At 35.5% G+C, this 18,861-nt stretch overlaps 1 protein-coding gene across 1 annotated transcript in view; it reads left to right on the forward strand.

Annotated features, from left to right (window-relative positions):
• The window catches only part of ppp1r16b (protein phosphatase 1, regulatory subunit 16B), a 50,999-nt gene that overhangs the window by 22,441 nt on the left and 9,697 nt on the right, over nucleotides 1–18,861 (forward strand). The window contains exon 3 of the mRNA XM_051896190.1: nucleotides 15,712–15,782. Coding sequence (XP_051752150.1) covers nucleotides 15,712–15,782 — 71 coding nt within the window. The remainder of the gene's footprint in view (nucleotides 1–15,711; nucleotides 15,783–18,861) is intronic.

Here is an 18,861-nt window from a genome sequence, read left to right on the forward strand (position 1 = left end):
TGAATTTTCACTGAATTTTTTCACTGCCTGTTTTTGAAAAAACAGTTTCATGGCTGGTACATTTTCTTAAGTCTTTTATTATCAACCTTCTGAGGGTTTTTTTTTTTTTTTTAAAAGATCAACATAATTGAAGATCCCAGACAAAAAAGCATCAGCGCTTGTGTTCCAACATCTCCAGCGCTTTGGTTCTGTTTGCTGCCAGATAATTAATGGAAAGGGTTTGTCTTGCGAGAGAACTGCGAATGACCTTATAAAGTGTGTTTATGTCTCTGCCAGTGGTGTCGTGTGAAATCTGGTTTCCCTTCGGCACGTAATTTAACAAGGCGTTAAAAAGAGCGCCGTCGCCCTGATTGCTGTGCAGAAATCATCTGAGCGCCGGCTGCCGCCAGAACGCCCAAATTGCTTCTGTGGTCGAGAGCGAGTTCTTCGCCGTCGCCATGCAGAGTGTGAGATAATGGCCTGAAAGCAGCAGAAAATGTCTTTTCTGAAAGCCTGGGAACACTGTCTGCCACCAAATGATGAAAATAGCCTGCCTGACAATCAGCTGGTTCTCAGGAGGAAATGATGTCTGTGACTGCAGGAGAAATGCACTGCGACTGCAATCCAGGCTGGATTTGCTTGCGCTTTAATCCCATCAGATTATCAGTGCGGCGTAATCTCGGCCTGTACGATTATGCTCTGTTGATGGAGCTATTTTTTGCCGAGACTAACATGATGTATTGATTAAGTGTTTTGGAGTAAATCGGCCTTTATTATGACAGATGAACAGATGGTGCTTCTTTATACACGAGCTTTAGATAAATATTTAGTCTGTTTAGATGGAGCCGCTCACATTAGTTTGATGTTTGCTGGATGGAGCAAAGCTGCTAAATATGATTGAGGTTTTAAGAGGATGTTCGGTAGTTTCCGTTTTTTTAGTTGTGCTGGTCGTGTAGGAGAAGCAGTTTGTGGGTAGTTTTGATGGTTATATTTTACAGCTGACGTATTTTAATAATTCTGACTCATTCCAAACTTTTCTCATATCATTAAATCGATCTCTGTGTGACCTGAAATTAGTGTTTATCAGCGCAAACTAATTCGTTAATGAGGAGATAAAATCAGGCTGTTGTCATCTGTTTGCTTCTCATATTTACTAATCACATTAAGAGCTGGTAAAGCAGGTCGTGACCTCAGAGATACTGTGGTAAATAAGCTGATGGATGCGTAACGGAGCTGCTGCTGACTGATTCGTTTAGCAGCAGGAAAATAGTTTAGGTATTTGGTTTTATCATGAAATTCAGCATACATGACGTTTCCTGTCATCTGTCTGTGAGAAAGTTCTGTCAGTGTAAATAATAGTTTAATAGAGGCATGAAAGAACAGACCAATCACAAATAATTATGCAAATAAATGCAATATTGAAAAAATGTTGCCTTGGCAGCTAGCTGAAATAAATAAAAGTTTTTTCATATTTTCTTTTAATTAATGTTTTTTTTATATATATAATTTCAGTTAAAGTTTTAGTAATTTTGTTGAGTGTTTTTGTCATTTTTGGTATGTCTGTTTAGTTTTTATTAATTTTATTTCATTTTTAGTTATTTTAGTACATCAAGTTAAACTAAATTAAAATGACAAAATATTTCTGTGAAATAATGAGCTGAAAAAAAAAAAATATTTTTTTATTTTATTTTTTTTAGTTTTATTTATATTTATTTTAAATAATGATTTATATATATATATATATAAAAGTTTTGGTAATTTTGTTTATATCAGTTTTATTAATTTTTGTTAGTGTAGTACATCAAGTTAAACTAAATTAAAATAGCAAAATGTTGCCGAAAAATAACTAGCTGGAATTATTTTATTTCAGTTAATTTTATAGTCATGCATTTTTAATATATAATTTCAGTTAAGTTTTAGTAATTAAAATTAACTAAACTAAAATGACAAAATATTTCTGTAAAATAACTATTTTTTATATTTTATTTTATTTTTTTTCAGTTAACGTTTATTTATTTTAAATAATAAATTTTTTATAATAATAGTTAAACTTTTGGTAAATTTGTTTTTTGTTTTTTATACAGTATGTCTAGATAATTTTCATTAATTTTTATTTAATTTGTAGTTATTTTAGTGCATCGTTAAACTAAATTAAAATGGCAAAATGTTGCTGAAAAATAACTAGCTGAAATAAAAATTTATTTTTGTCATATATATATATATATATATATATATATAGTTTTAGTCTCAGTAAACTGTAATAACGCTGCACATGACACAGTCTGAGGGAATCCTGAGATGTTTACAAACAAATGTGTAATAAGATGCTGTTCCAGCGACGTTATTGATCTGTTAATCAACATAATTAATCCTACCCTATTGATTGGAGGTTTTCATTGCTGCTATTGCTATTAAGTGTGTGTGTGTGTGTGTGTGTGTGTGTGTGTGTGTGATGAGGCACATGTCTGGACGTGGACACTATCTCTTCTGCAGTTGTAATTCATTGAAATGACGGCCATGTTTGTGATGAGATGTTAATTTGGAGCGGAACGGACTGAAGGAGCCGGGATGAGGAGGATGAATAAAGAGGAGCGAGGCGTGTGTCGTCTTATGAAACAGTCCTCACTGAGATCAGACACGGCTTTATTTTTATAGACAGCCGTGAGAAAAAGAAGAAAAAAGACAAACAAACTCAGCCTGGAGCAGAAGCAGTCCTCCTCCGACATATATCATTTACTCCGTGTGCTTGAGCGTTTAAATAACACTTGTTCTTCAGGATGTTGTTCTGTGTAAATCTCATCACATCCACTGCATTATCAGAATTATTATTATTTTACTACTATTGTATTATTACTTTGAGAAGTACATTCTATTGTAAAATAGTACTATATTTCTGGAAAAAAAACAACGTTTATTTTGGCAGGTTGTGCAGAAGAGCTGTGAGTTTGTGAAGAACAAGCATATATATATATATACATGTCAATCATCTTGATGACGCAGGGGAAACTCTGACCAATGAGAGGACAGTTGTACTCACATGTGACTTGCATAAACACATTTTGGTACGCTTTGAAATGTTGCCTTGTGAAAGCGAACCGAACCCAGTAGAAAATGCAACTTTAGGGGCTTTTGCACCAAACTAGGAACTCAGTTATAGGAACTAGCCACTAGGATAGTTCCCCGAGAACTAATTTCTCCCCTGGGCCATGTTTCTTTGTTGCGTTCGCACCGGGAATAGGAACTCTGAAGCGGCCGACAGCTGCGTCTTTAACCGCGACATTTGGAAGACGCCATGATTGGAGCTGTTTGTTGTGTGTCGTGGGTTTCGTGATAACGGAGATGGAATGTTAGTTCCTCCAAAAGGAGTTCCTAGAACTAAAATCCGGGTACTTTAGCCAATACTTCTAGGAACTATAAAAAGGTTCCTCCGGTTCCTCTATTGTAAAAAATAAAGTTCCTGTTTCTGATCTACAGGTGTGAAATGGCTTCGATTGAGCAGCTCTGTCATGTTGTTCTGCTCTTGATTGCTTTTCTTCAGCTTGAGCAGATAAAACATGACTCTGATGCTGTCAGAGATCCAGTGGGAATCACTGGCTAATGGATGCTGTTTATGCCTCTATTGATGTGAATATATATATTTGGATTAGGATGCATTTTGGGGCTGCATGTTTGAAATCAATGTTTGCGATTCTTTTGCACCATATTTAGTTCACGTCACACTGAATCGCTCGCTCGCTTGTGCCTGTTTGTAGTCTGTTTATAAGAATCAAAGTATTAAAGGGGACCTATAATGCCCCTTTCACAAGATGTAATATAAGTCTCTGGTGTCCCCAGAATGTGGCTGTGAAGTTTCAGGTCAAAATACCCCACAGATCATTTATTATAGCAAAAACACGCCGTTTTTGTGTGTGTCCCTTTAAATGCAAATGAGCTGCTGCTCCCGCCCCCTTTCCAGAAGAGGGTGGAGCTTTAACAGCTCAACAACAACAAAGCTGGAGAATCTCACGCAGCCAAAATGACGACGGTGTTCAGCCTTACATTGTTCAAACCGGAGTCGACACTGATGGAGAGACTCAGGAAGAAGTTACAACTTTTAGACGTTTCTGAATGGTTAGTGGATAAATTTATGTAGTTGCTGTGGAGTTGATTCAACTCATCCACTAGCATGTGTCGTCATGTTAATCTTTTGTGTTGAATTGACCCTCGTTTGTGAAGCAGTCTGGCATAAAATGACGGCATGACAACAACACTCTACTACAACAACTCTTCCTCTTCTCTAAAGCAGCCCAACATGGCCCCGCCCCCTTTGTTGTGTGTTCTCGGGGGCGGGGTTTATGTAAATTTTAGGGTTAGTGATGTCACTAACCGAAGAAGAAGCTCGTTGTAGTCCCTACTATCCGTTTGTTGTAGTCCTTAAAAAGCGATTTCTGTAAAAGAAAATATCTCCCTTTGCATTAAACTTTGAGCGTCGTAATTTTGCAGATGTTGTTTATGATCAAACAGCAACATTACACACTAACTAAAGTTAAAAAATTGTGCAGCCCTACAAACAATCACAGCAAACTAGGAGCTCTTATAAAAATTGCAATTTACAGTAAATAACAATCGTAATTTTTATCAGATGACTGAGCTTCTGTCACGGATGTTGGTCAGGTACATGACTAGTCAGTTCTGGTTAAACAAGTTGAGCAGAAATAGATGGAGGAGAAAGAGGAAGTTGAGCTTTTTTTTTTTTTTTTTTTTTTTTTTTAGCTTTTTTGTCGCGTCTGTGGTTTATTGTACCTCATTGTGACATGGATGATCCGAACAGACATGCAGGAAGAACTGAATTCATATTAATATTGAATAAACCTGTTGTTAAATATCTCTCAGCCATCAACCACAACATGCCGCTTTTCTTCTCCTTTTTTTGTTTCCGGTAAATTCTGACACACAGGTGCGATCCGTGTTCATGTGCATTTAAACACGTTTCGATTGTTAATTAGTTTCAGGTCTGATCCGGATCCAGGACACAGATTGTTTCTGTGGCTCGTGTCTCGTCTGATAGATCCATCTCCATCTGTCTGGCGCGTCGCAGATGAACTTCCTCCCACCCGCCACAAGAGTTTACTAACAAACACTCGCGGTGAGAGTCTGCTGACAGACTGTGTGTGTGTGTGTGTGTCTCACAGCAGCGCTCATTAGGTCACTCGCTGCTCGTTCTCATCTCACTGTCTTTGTACCAGAACTCCACATTAACATTCCTTGGCACTCTAGAACATTCCGTGGAAAACACTGCAGCCGCTGCCCGTCTTCCATCTGACTGCGGTCGCATTCACTGTGCATGCAGAGAAGTTCATGTTTAACATACGTGCTGAAAAATCAGTTCATGAATAATTAGCTACATTTCTGCATGTTTACTGATAATGTGAGTAAAACTCATCGCCATCTTAAAGGGTTAGTTCACCCAAAAATGAAAATTCTGTCATTAATTACTCACCCTCATGTCGTTCCACACCCGTAAGACCTTCATTAATCTTCAGAACACAAATTAAGATATTTTTGTTGAAATCCGATGGCTCAGTGAGGCCTCCATAGCCAGCAATGACATTTCCTCTCTCAAGATCCATTAATGTACTAAAAACATATTTAAATCAGTTCATGCGAGTACAGTGGTTCAATATTAATATTATAAAGTAAGAATATTTTTGGTGCACCAAAAAAAAACAAAATAACGACTTATATAGTGATGGCCGATTTCAAAACACTGCTTCATGAAGCTTCGGAACGTTATGAATCTTTTGTGTCGAATCAGCGGTTCGGAGCACCAAAATCACGTGATTTCAGCAGTTTGGCGGTTTGACACGCGATCCGAATCATGATTCGACACGCTGATTCATAACGCTCTGAAGCTTCATGAAGCAGTGTTTTGAAATCGGCCATCACTATATAAGTCGTTATTTTGTTTTTTTGGCGCACCAAAAATATTCTCGTGGCTTTATAATATTAATATTGAACCACTGTACTCACATGAACTGATTTAAATATGTTTTTAGTACATTAATGGATCTTGAGAGAGGAAATGTCATTGCTGGCTATGCAGGCCTCACTGAGCCATCGGATTTCATCAAAAATATCTTAATTTGTGTTCCGAAGATTAACAAAGGTCTTACGGGTGTGGAACAGCATGAGGGTGAGTAATAAATGACATTATTTTAATTTTTGGGTGAACTAACCCTTTAAGGATGCACCGATATGAAAATTTTGGTCGATACTGATAATCAATAATTCCTTAAATTTGAAAGCCAATAGCCGATATATTGCCCGATAAATCTAAATCCAAATTTTTGTACAATTTTTGAGTCTGATTACAAAAGCAAAAGTCTCATCATTAAAAGCCATATCCCAAACACACAATTATGATGTTATATTATAATTTTATGTAGTCTATATGACAGACTTGCGCTGCACGTGTTGCACTTAACTGTATTTTCCTTTCATATTTCAAGCAATTCATAACCATCATGATGCACACTGTTCATCTGAAGTGTCTCAGCTGAAGGAAATAATCCATTGTTTATCGGCTTTAATATATTGGCCAAATTGTCTTGGAACAAAAGAAAAGAAAGAAAACTATAGTAAGTGAACCATCAGCACACTGAGTTCTGGGCCTTAGATGTTTCTCCAGGGATCCCTCACCAGAACTAACTCAGCCACAGAAAATTCAATCCTTTTAACAAAACAGACTAAACCATTTTATGAGTACAGGGGGTCTCAAATCAATAAATCAAACCTCAAAGAAAAAGAAATATATAATATATACAAATAAACTCCATAAACATAGGAAAGTACATTCACCATAAAGAAATGAACTTTACAAAAACACATTTAAATGAACAAACATATGGTACCCAAAAACTACATTTCCCATAACTCCTAGCAAAGGATATAAAGGACATCAGGAAATGCCGCGCTCTTTTAATAACAGGCCTTTGTTCCGTGCTGCAGTCACGGATCCAGGCGGAACCACGCAGTTATTCACACAATTAAATAAATAAAGAGAGAAAGAATGTTAAACCCATATATTTGTCTAGTTGTGGTTTATTCACTCTAGTAATGAAATGTCGTCCCACTATTTGATCTTCAATGCGTGCATAAAGACAACAACGATATTTTGGGTAAATTGTTAAAGAAACAAAAAGAATAGAAATGTATAAACAAGCAGAAAAACCATTAATCCCTCAAAGAAAATGAAAGAAATAAAATAAGGAGAAAACTAGAACAAGTGAAATAGAGTAGCCTATTTATTAAGTAAGTGTGGCATTAGCCATCACATGCAATAAATGCAAGAATATCTTTTTTTACCATATTGGAATTGAAATTAGGAATCGATTAAGAATCGGAATCGATAAGCAGCATCAGAATCGTTAAAACTTAAACGATACCAGACCCTGTGTGATGTTCAAGAGTTCGGCGCCCTGCTGTCTCTGTGGTCTTCTGTCTTGGGTTCCTCCTCTAGTGTGCATCTGTAGGATTTTTACAGCTGTTTTATGGTCCAGCAGGTGAAAATCATATGCATTGAATTCCTATTAAGCTGAGGATGCTGTGTGTGTGTGTGTGTGTGTGTGTGTACATTGCAGCAGGTAATAAGATCTGACAAGATTTCAAAAGGCACTTTACTTTGTCTTTATGTTTATATCGCTGTTCCTTCAGCCTATTAATTGCAGCAGATCTCTGTGTGTGTGTGAGAGAGTGTGTGTGTGTGTGTGTGTGTGTGTGTGTGTGTGAGAGTGTGTGTACATTAGATGAGCTTGTAGTTTAGTAAGCAAAAACCACTCACTGCCTATTCAGCAACACTATATACACTCATACATCCTCATGCCAGCCTCCTCTGCGTGTGTGTGTGTGTGTGTGTGTGTGTGTATGATCAGGGATGTGGATTTTGGGAGCGTGATTAAATGTTTGGGATTCTTTAGTAATTGCTCGTTTAGGCTCCACCAGAGATCACATGATAACGTCTCATTATGATGGCAGCAGTGATTCCCATGTGATCATCTGTATCACATTACTAGAATACTGTATCATCCGTATGTATCAAATAGTTATTTCTGCTGGAAATTTAAAAAATGGTTCATATTGTTCTATAATATTATGCATTATATATGATAAATATGATAGTTTATATTGTTCTATTTTATATATATATATAATATTTATTGGTCTATAACATTATATATGATTTAAAAAGGTTTATATTGGTCTATAATAATATATAATATGCAGAAGTGCCTTGTTTTTGATGAATATTACATTTCATTTGATTATTTTAGCTTTTGGACACTAAAATTAAAGATTAGATAATTCTCAAATGAATAACTCTCTCAGTTAAAAAAATCAAACTAATATGATAATGCAGATAAATTCTGAACCGCATTATATATGATTGGATGAGCTGCGTTTGAACCCGGTGTACACTAGCTCATATCTGTGAGTTCTTCCTGATCTTGACTCGTTTCTCGCTCTGTGTTACTCCATGTTTCTTCATTTTTCTCACATGCATCATGTTATTTATATAAATATAAGTCTTTCATTAACGCTTATTATTTAATAAATATTTGATAATGGCAGCTGTTGTAAATATGGCACTCGCAGTGATCCGATCGGTTGGTTTGATCAGTGATTCCCTCTGGAGGATGATGGTCACTCTGTAGTGCACTAGATCTTCACGTTCTAGTGTTCCAGCCGCTGTCGTTCCTCTGTGATGTGATGTGAGAGGACTGAACATCTCTCGGTCTCTCGTCTGCTCTGAACCGCTTTTACCGTTTGAAGATCTCAACATGCCCATAGAGAGGGGTAAACCGGCACATTTTACAGCTTTTAACACTCTTCATGAATTTTAAATGAAGCTCCAGAAGCACACAGGCTGGCTGCAGACGCGTGTGATGGAGGGAAGCTCTTAGAAAGAGAATGTTTATTCCTTTAATCCGTTTATTTACAGTTTGCAGAGGCGTTTGATGCTGTTTGGAAAGATGACTTGAGTGTGTAGTTAGTACAAGTAGTTAGAAGAGGCTCATTATAGAAAGTTATTTAGACTCATCCGGCGGTTTGTGAAAACAAACCAAACGCTGTTTACAGTCGCTAAGTTGCGAATTTAGAATTGGAAAATTGGATAAAACACTTGCATATAAAACCATCCTGTGTTCAAGAGAACAAAATCATCACTTCCTGGGAAATTTATGGAAGCTTGTTTACACCATAGAATAAAAATATTAGGGATGCATGATATATCGGCCACCATATGATATCGGTATCAGACAATATATGTTCATTTTTAATGTTATCATTATCGGCCAGATAGAAAAATTTGGCAGATATATTAAAGCCGATAAATAATGGATAATTTCCTTCAGCTGAGACGCTTCGAATGCGCACTGTTCATCATGATGGTTATGAATTGCATGAAATATGATTGAAATCACTTCAAAAAGGAAAATACGGTTAAGTACATCACAAGTCTGTCATATAAGCTACATAAAATTATAATGAAAACATTATAATTGTGTGTTTGGGACATGGGTTTTAATGGTGAGACTTTTGATTTTGTAATCAGGCTCTCAAAAATTATATAAAAATTTGGATTTAGATTTATCTGCCAATATATCGGTTATCGGCTTTCAAATATAAAGAATTATCGGTTATCGGTATCGGCCAAAATTGTCATAAAGGCATCCCTAAAAAATATAAAAGACAATTCTGACTTTCTTTCTCGCAATTGCAAGTTTAAATCTCACAATTCTGAGATTCTCATTCTGATTTATATCTCAGAAAAAAAATCAGAATTGCGAAAAGTTATTTATTTTATATACTACCGCTATCGATTCTTAAATCTTAAGAATCGATTAGTCTAGTCTGTTTTCAGTTGATGAATGAACAGAACATGTAGCGCGCCCCCCATCCAATAAATCACAATAATCTTTGTGCTTTGTTACTTTTGATATGAAGCAAAGTCTCAGATTTCAAATGACGTCCATCTTATTATGAGATTCAAAAAATAAATACCGTTTTGGTGCTGTTTAATGTGGCGTGACAGCTCACTTTAGCGCCTCAGTTATAGAGAAGCGGCAGCACAGAGCGCATGTGAACATCCTCTCCTCCGCTTTAATACCAGTTACATTGCGAAATAAACATGAATGAACATCTGAAGGTATGTTAAAATATACAGTACAACTTACCAAAATCCGTATCATGTTTCGTGTAATAGCTCAATCAGTGTTTCAACTTTGGAAAGACGTCAATAAAACAGCTTGTAAACAATGTCACGTAACGTCACATTTACCTCAGAAAAACATATTCAGTGACCATAAACTCATTAGTGAGCTAGAAAAGTGAACTCTAGAGAGCAGCATTCTGATAAATATAGCTATGCACTGTTACATATTCATTGTAATGTTCTTCAATATTTAATGCATGTTTGAGTTAATCAGTTATGACAACCACGATTAAAAAAACAGAACAAAAAAAAAATGAATTGGAGTAGAAATATGATTATGTAATTCTAAACTTTATTTATTATAAAAAACATAATTGAATGTAATTTAAGTGTTTGTATACAAATAAGTTAATTTTAACCTTCATTATTATCAGTACCAACTGACTCCCATGTGTAGTTTACAGCATTAGTTGAGAGATTTGTTGCCTCTAGAAAATTTGCCATGTACTGTAACTGATATACTACACCCAAAATAATCAGTATCGATATCGAATCGCAAGCATGTGAATAGAAATCGAATCGAATCGTGAAAATTGTGTCAGTACCCAGCCCTAGTATATATATGATAAAATGGTTTGTATTGGTCTATAATAATGTATTATAAATGATAAAGTGGTTATCAACAAAATCGTCTCTTCCTGGGAAATTTATGGAATAAAGATGTGACTTTTTATCTCACAATTCTGACAATAGGTTGTTTGCACATGACGTCATTGCTGTGGCGCGACATGCGTCTGGAGGGCAGGAAGTGATTTTTCTATATAGGAATCGCTATCGCACACTCAAAATTCTAATGTTTTGTGTCGTTTATGGTTGCTCAAATCTATAAAACCGAGAAATCACAAGGAGCTTTTATCATTTATGCGACTTTTATCGTTTTTTTAACTTAAAAGTTGTTGCCTTTAATAGCGTTTTGCGTCTGCTGATACTGAAATTAATACAGATACCTGCTTACCTTTTTTGTTTTTGACTTGGTTAAATATTCACATTCTTCATGGTATCATTTGCAGGGAAGAGAAGATATTTTATCCCTTTGCATGATCATTTGGGTTTTTGTAGAATTTCGTTCACAATGTTGATCTGTTTACCGTGAAAACAGTGTCACGCGCTGCTTCTTCAGACATCATATGATGTAAAATGTCCAAATAAATGAATGTGTTCAACAAGCTGACAGAAGTCGATCCATTTCTTTGTTGGAAGGGTGTAAATGTAACTGTAGTTTTATTGTTGTCACTTTCCCATATGGCCACGGAGGAGAATCGGAGGGTCACATTCAGCGAGCAGACACCGACACACATATTTTTTGTATTTATTTCAACAAATGACAACCAAAATCAAACCCATAGAAGCTTGTGAACAGTTTTGAAGTGGCTGCGTGCAAGTTATGCTCATTCACAAGCCGAGTGACAGTCATACTCGCAAATGTAATGTTAATTATTAAACCAAACAAAATACAAAACTTTCAAAAACACTCAGCAATGTGATTTAATTTATTAATCAGTGACATGCTATACGGCGTCTTCCCGTCACCTCCTCAACCTGCTTCCCAGCGTTTTTACAAGTAGAAAAAGAAAAAATTGTATTACACCATCCAGTTTTTTCCCTGAACGATGATGTGAGCTCCTGTTGCAATTCTCGATTCAGCATGAATGACCTACAATGGCGACATTTTTCACAATCACGACAGAAAATACTAGCAGAAAGGCAGCACGATATAAACAAACCAGACCAAAATAAACACGGCGTGACGGCAGCTTCACACTCTCCATATCTACCGCCTCGATGGCAGGAAAATCTTTCAATTCAGCAGAAAAATCACTCCTCTTCATAACATAAGGATCACGTCCAACATATGTGGTGATTTTCTGTTTATATCTATCTTTTAATATAGTGTCTAAATCGCTACAATACGGACTTTCCTCTATGTCTTCCATTTTGTTTCTTTACTTCCTGCCCTCCAGCTGAATTTCGCGCGTCATCAGAACCACGCTATTGCAAACACGCTATTGCAAACAAGAATTGCGAGGTATAAACACGCAATTACCTTTTTTATTCCATGTCAGAAACAAGTTTCTATAGAAACTGGTGCAAAATATCAGTAATAAAAATGTAAGTTGCTGCAGTCGGGCTCTTTTTTTCCTCCATCCGCGTTCGGATGCTGGTGTTTGGGAACACAATCGTGTGAGACGCTTTCAGAACCACCAAACCAACATTTGAGATGCTGCGATGCGATTGGTCCGCTGGATACTCTAGTTATCCAATCACAGCCTCTGCTGAGGCAGTCACATCAGTGTTTTGAGGGATTTATTCAGTAAACGAGTTTCCATCATAGTTTATGCATGTCTTATGTTCTTATCAGGTAAAAAATATATCCGCCTCGACTGCATTTTTATCCCCAAATTTTGCATAAAAATAGATGGATGGAAACAGCGATTGAAGCAAGATCAGATATGAGTAAATCCGCTGCTGATTCAGGCCAGTGCCGAAGCTTTCATCTCACTATCCGCTGCGAGTGACTCACAGCTTTATTAAACGACAAAATATGGCTAATTAACCATGCCCGATTTAGACCCGGCTGCTCTGAAGCTGTCAGATCCCCTCACTGATCGTTATTGATCCATTAATTCATATCAGACGCTGGCGTGATGAGCTTTAATCTGAATATACTGCCACCATCGTTATCATCATGTCATTATCATCTGCGTAACGAAGCTCATTTACTGACTGATCATCAGATCAGGACGGCTCATTATCAAACTGACTGCCTGCATATTAATGTCCGAGAATGAATATTATATTTAACACATTAAATATTAATTTTGCCTGTTGAAGCATCTGAGTTATTGAAGTAAACGATCAATAACAAAATCAAAGTAACAAAGTGACGTTTCCGTCAGCCGAAGATTTACTTTAATATTTAAATCATTTAACGACACATTCACATGTTTGTGGTTCGCTAATATGGGTCACATGACATGCAGGTAAACAAATATAAAATATTTCATCTTTTCAGTAAGTGTTTTATTTTGATTGCTTTTATTTTGAAATTATTTATTTACATTTTTATGGCTTATTTAATTATTATTCTTTGCAGTTTTATTTTTTGTATTTTATTTAAGTACAAATATAAAATAAAAATAAAAAATTATTTAAAAAATGCAAATTTATTATTTTTTTCAGTGGCTTTGCATTGCGTTTTTACATTAAACGTGCAAACTGAAATAAAATAAAATATAAAAAAACGTATTTTTATTTCAGTTAACATTTCTAATTTTGACTTAATTAAAAAACTAAAACTGACAAAAATTAATAAAAACTATATGGATAAATTAAAAAAAAAAAAAAGAGAAGAGAAGATAAATAAAAATGACAAAAACATGACAAAATTACTAAAACTTTAAATAAATTTAAAATAAGAACAATTTAAAATTTTCAAAAAAAAATTAAAATAAACAAAATTATTTAAAAATGCACATTTATTATTTTTTTTCAGTGGCTTTGCATTGGTTGTATTTTTTACATTAAACATGCAAACTGAAATAAAATAAAATATAAAAAACATTTTTTATTTCAGCCAACATTTCTCATTTTGACGTGAGTTTAAATAACTAAAACTGACAAAAATGAATAAACACTATGGATATATATATAAAAAAAACAGAAGATAACAAATAAAAATGACAAAAACACAACAAAATGACTAAAACTTTAAATTTAAAAAAAAAAAAAAAAACAAAGTGCAAAAATAAAAAAAAAATGATTTAAAAATGCACATTTATTATTTTGTGGCTTTGCATAGGTTGTAATTTTTACAAGTCCAGCTGTTTTAACAGCAGTGTGTAGACTTTTTATATCCACTTTATTTAAATGACATATTAAAATAAGTGCCAGTAAATGCTGAAAGTGTACGGTGTTGGAGAGACGTCGTTCATCTGTGTCTGTTGTTGATTAAATGCCGCTGATCAATGATGTGTTTAGTAAAGACAGAAAATTATTTCAACAGCTTATCGACTCTCTACACGACAACGAGCAAATAAACTCAGTGCTTGCGCTCGTCCTGCAGAGATTACTGTAATTATCTCTCTCTGCTGTCGCATCTGGGCTCATGTTCACATGTGGAGACACTGAACGGAGTCTGTATTAGAGGAGTTATTGGTGACTAAAACCGGGAAAAAATGCTGTTACTTATTATTTTATTTCTCATTTACATTTAGTTTAACTCGATGTACTAAAATAACAAAACTGACAAAAATTAATAAAAACTAAATGAATAAATAATAAAAAATAAAAAAAATGACAAAAACGCCAAATTACTAAAACTTTAAATTTAAAATGAAAACAGAAAAAAAAAATTATTAATATTTTTAATAAAAAAAACTATAACAGAATGGATAGAGCAGTAGTGAGGCATGTGTGATTTGTGCATGAATGTGCAAGTCATTTCTTGTGCTCATTAAAGCCCACTAGAGGTCCTGACACAAATCCACACGCAGGCGTCCTGGAATCTGCCCGTTCAGATCGCTGACCCTCATCATCATCATCATCATCCGCTGCAGCATCTCCATGAGCTGATAAGACGAGGGCGGCGGGTGTGGTTCTGCACTTCCTGTCTCCCTGTTTATTGAAGCTGGTTTTATCTTTCTGGAAGCGTCTGCGGCCTCCTCCCTGTGCCGGAATGCAGCCGCCACACCAAGGAAATCTTTCTCCTCGTCTTCTGTGGGCGGAGAATGAACACGAGTGTGTGTGTGTGTGTGTTAGGAATTAGACTGTAAACACGGCACGGAAACCAAGACAAAACCGAATGTGAAATTGTGTGAATGTAAATGTGTTTATCTGCGTTTAACAGGGTTCAATCCATCCTTTAGAGTATAAATAATTTTATTATATAGAGAAATGAAACACATGAACTAATGCGTCTGCACACGAGAGACGCTCACAGCCTGAACCCTCTCCGTCTCTCTCTGTCCTTGTTTCTTGTTAAATCAGCTTCTCTTGTCTGTTCGTGTCAAATATAGCCGTCCATTAATAGCAAGTAGTGTGTGTTTGAGAGGCAGATTAAAGGGGATGAACGCTAGAACAGGGAGAAAAGACCTGAGTGCACTTCACACACACACACACACACACACACACACACACACACACACACGCACACACTCGCAGACAAACACACACCATTAAGAGCATGATGCTTTCAGCAGTGTGATTAGTGCAGTTATTGTTTAGTTATAAACTAAAACTAAAATCATAAAAAAAATCATTACTTGAAATAAAATAAAAGTGACAAAAAGACAAACTTTATGTAAAATTAAAGTGAAAGCAAAAAATATTTTTAATATATTAACAAAATAAACATTAAGTGAAAAAATAAAATGTAAAAAATGCACTACATGAGGTTTAAGACAGACGGTTGTGTGTGATTGATGTGAATATTAATATGAAGGGACATAATAAATGTCTTTATGTCTCTGTGTTTCTCCTCACAGTGCGATATCTACTGAAGAACAACGTGAGTCCTGATCTGTGTAATGAAGACGGTCTGACGGCCCTGCACCAGGTGAACACACACTCTCTCACACACACACACACACACACACACACGATTAGACGTGAGTGATGATGTTCATTATCACTGAATAAACCTTTTTACTCAACTTCACAGTAAAGAGATGGATATTTATTTTCAGATCTCACTCAGATCTCGTAGTGTTCTGCTGAAGTTTGTTTTCGCCATGGAATAAAAAATAATAAAGCTAATTTTAACTTTTTATGCCACAATTTCCTTTGAATTGCGAGTTTATATCTGTCTCACAGTTCGGCCTTTATAACTCGCAATTGTGATAAAAAGTCCGAATTACGAAAGATATAAACCTGCAATTCTGAGTTTATTTTTCTCAATTCGGACTTTATAACAATTGTCAGTTTATATCTAGCAATTGTGAAAAAAAAGTAAAAATTGTCAATTATAAACTTTTTTTTTTTTTTTGCAATTCCAAGTTTAACTTGCAGTTCTGACTTTGTTTATATCTCACAGTTTGGACTTTATAACTCGCAATTGTAATAAAAAATCAGAATTGCAAGGAAAAAAGTTTTATATTAGGAGATATTGCAATTCTGGCTATTTTTCTTGCAATTCTGTCTTTATTTTTCACAATTTGGACTTTATAACTCACAGTTGTAACTTTATATTTGGCAATTGTGAGAAATAAAGTCAGAATTACAAAGAAAAAAGTCAGAATTGCAAATTATAAACTCACAATTCTGACTTTATTTTTGCAATTCCAAGTTTAACTCGTAATTCTGACTTTTTTCTTTGAATTGCGAGTTTATATCTCACAGCTTGGACTTTATAATTCGCAATTGTGATAAAAAATTAGAATTACAAGGAAAAAAGTCGAATTATAAACTTGCAATTCTGACTTTTTTCTCGCAATTCTGTCTTTATTTTTCACATTTCTGACTTTATAACTCATAATTGTCAGTTTATATCTAGCGATTATTAGAAATTTCAAGGTCAGAATTACAAGGAAAAAATGTCAGAATTGTGAATTATAAACTTTTTTAGTCACAATTGCAAGTTTTATATTGTGAGATTTAAACTCAAAATTCTGACTATATTTTTGCAATTCCAAGTTTAATTCACAATTCTGTCTTTATTCACAATTTGGACTTTATAACTCAGTTGTCAGTTTATATCTAGCAATTGCGAGAAATAAAGTCAGAATGACAAGGAATTGTAAACTCACAATTTTGACTTTTTTAATTGCAATTGCAAGTTTTATATTGCAAGATATAAACTCGCAATTCTGACTTTATTTTTGCAATTCTGAGTTTAACTTGTAATTCTGACTTTTCTTTGAATTTCGAGTTTATATCTCGCAGTTCGGACTTTATAACTCGCAATTGTAATAAAAAGTCAGAATTACAAGGAAAAAAGTCAGAAAGAATTGCGAATTATAAACTCGCAATTCTGACTTTATTTTTGTAATTCCAAGTTTAACTTATAATTCTGACTTTTTTAATAGCAATTGCTAGTTTTATATTGGCTACATATAAACTTGCGATTCTGACTATTTTTCTTGCAAATTCTGTCTTTATTTTTCACAATTCGGACTTTATAACTCACAATTGTCAGTTTATATCTAGCAATTGTGAGAAATAAAGTCAGAATTACAAGCAAAAAAAATTGCAGTTCTCCCAGATAAAAAATAATGACCTTTTTAATGTTTTATTCTGTGGCGTGAACAGGCTCTTATAGCATGCAGTGCTGAACTGCGCAGAATCAGGTTGCTGTGCTGCAGCAGAAATGCAGTCCACGTCTCATGATTAATTAGTTCCAGCAGCTGTAATCGTACTCATTATTCATTAGATTAATTGTGCAGCCTGTGCATGTAAATATGTTGATTGTATGTGACTGTTTCCAGTGCTGTACTGGAGTCCAGCTGTCTGTCTCTCTGTCTGTCTGTCTGTCTCTCTGTCTGTGGGTGTTCAGCGGTGATGAAAGACTCTCTTTGTGTTCGTCTGCACCCTCGGTTTTCCCTCTTTCAGTGCATTTCTCTCCCAGAATCCCTCACAGTCTTCCTCCAGGGTGGATCGACCGGATTAAACGGCAGGCAAACAGACGGTGGTGTGTGTTTGTTTCAGAGCGTTGTATCTTCACAGGCTCACTGCTAGTAAACAAATCCTCTTTATCTGATTCTGTTGCGTAACTGTTTGATCTGAAGGTATTTTCTGATGCTTATTGCAATAAAAGCTTGAAAGCGAACACACACCAGCGCTCGGTCTGAGCTCCTGTAATCATCTCTCCTTTCTTCGCTGCGTCATTTTTGGGCTTTGAAGTGACGCTGGTCACAGCGGTTTATGTGTAATGTGTTGGTTTCATGCCGGTCTGGTTTTGAATGCGTGTTTGTTGTGTTTTTAAATGTTGAATTTATCTCTCACACCATCTGAGGAAGTTGAGTGTTTAAGTCAAGCATCACTATTACTAGTGCTCAGAGAGACAAACCCCTGATATATGTACATATTCATCGTCGCACATTCAAACGTCGCTCTGGTCAGTGTTTGTGGCGTCGGGATGTTTGTTAACAGTATATCACTGCAAAGGTATTTCCAACTTTTTACCCATAAGGAAAAAACGAAAAAAGAATTTGCAGTGAGTGTATCACAAAATGATTCAGTTTCTCCACACTCCCTTTCCGATACTCCTTCTTCGTTCTTAACTTTGATGTTTACTGTGCATTTATAAGGTTTTGCAGCTTCATTAAAGCAATATTTGAACTCCATAACCTCATGATGATCTTTACAATATCACTCACTTAAAAAAATATATGTATGTCTAGTTTTCAGAAAGATCATCATCATCATCATCACATTAATTTCTAGGCAGCTAAACCAAAACAAACTCACTGAACTGATTCTGTTGGTGTGTTGATAACAGAACATTACATCCTGAAACCTACAGGAAAATTCCATCCCCACCCAACACACACACACACACACACACACACACACACACACACACACTTACTCTCACACATAGACACACACACGTTCTCACTTGTGCACACACACATACACGCTCACTCACACACTCACTGGCACACTCTCACTTGCCCTCACACACACACACACTCACA

This window comes from Ctenopharyngodon idella, chromosome 6, assembly GCF_019924925.1.
Source record: "Ctenopharyngodon idella isolate HZGC_01 chromosome 6, HZGC01, whole genome shotgun sequence".
NCBI classification, from domain to species: domain Eukaryota; kingdom Metazoa; phylum Chordata; class Actinopteri; order Cypriniformes; family Xenocyprididae; genus Ctenopharyngodon; species Ctenopharyngodon idella.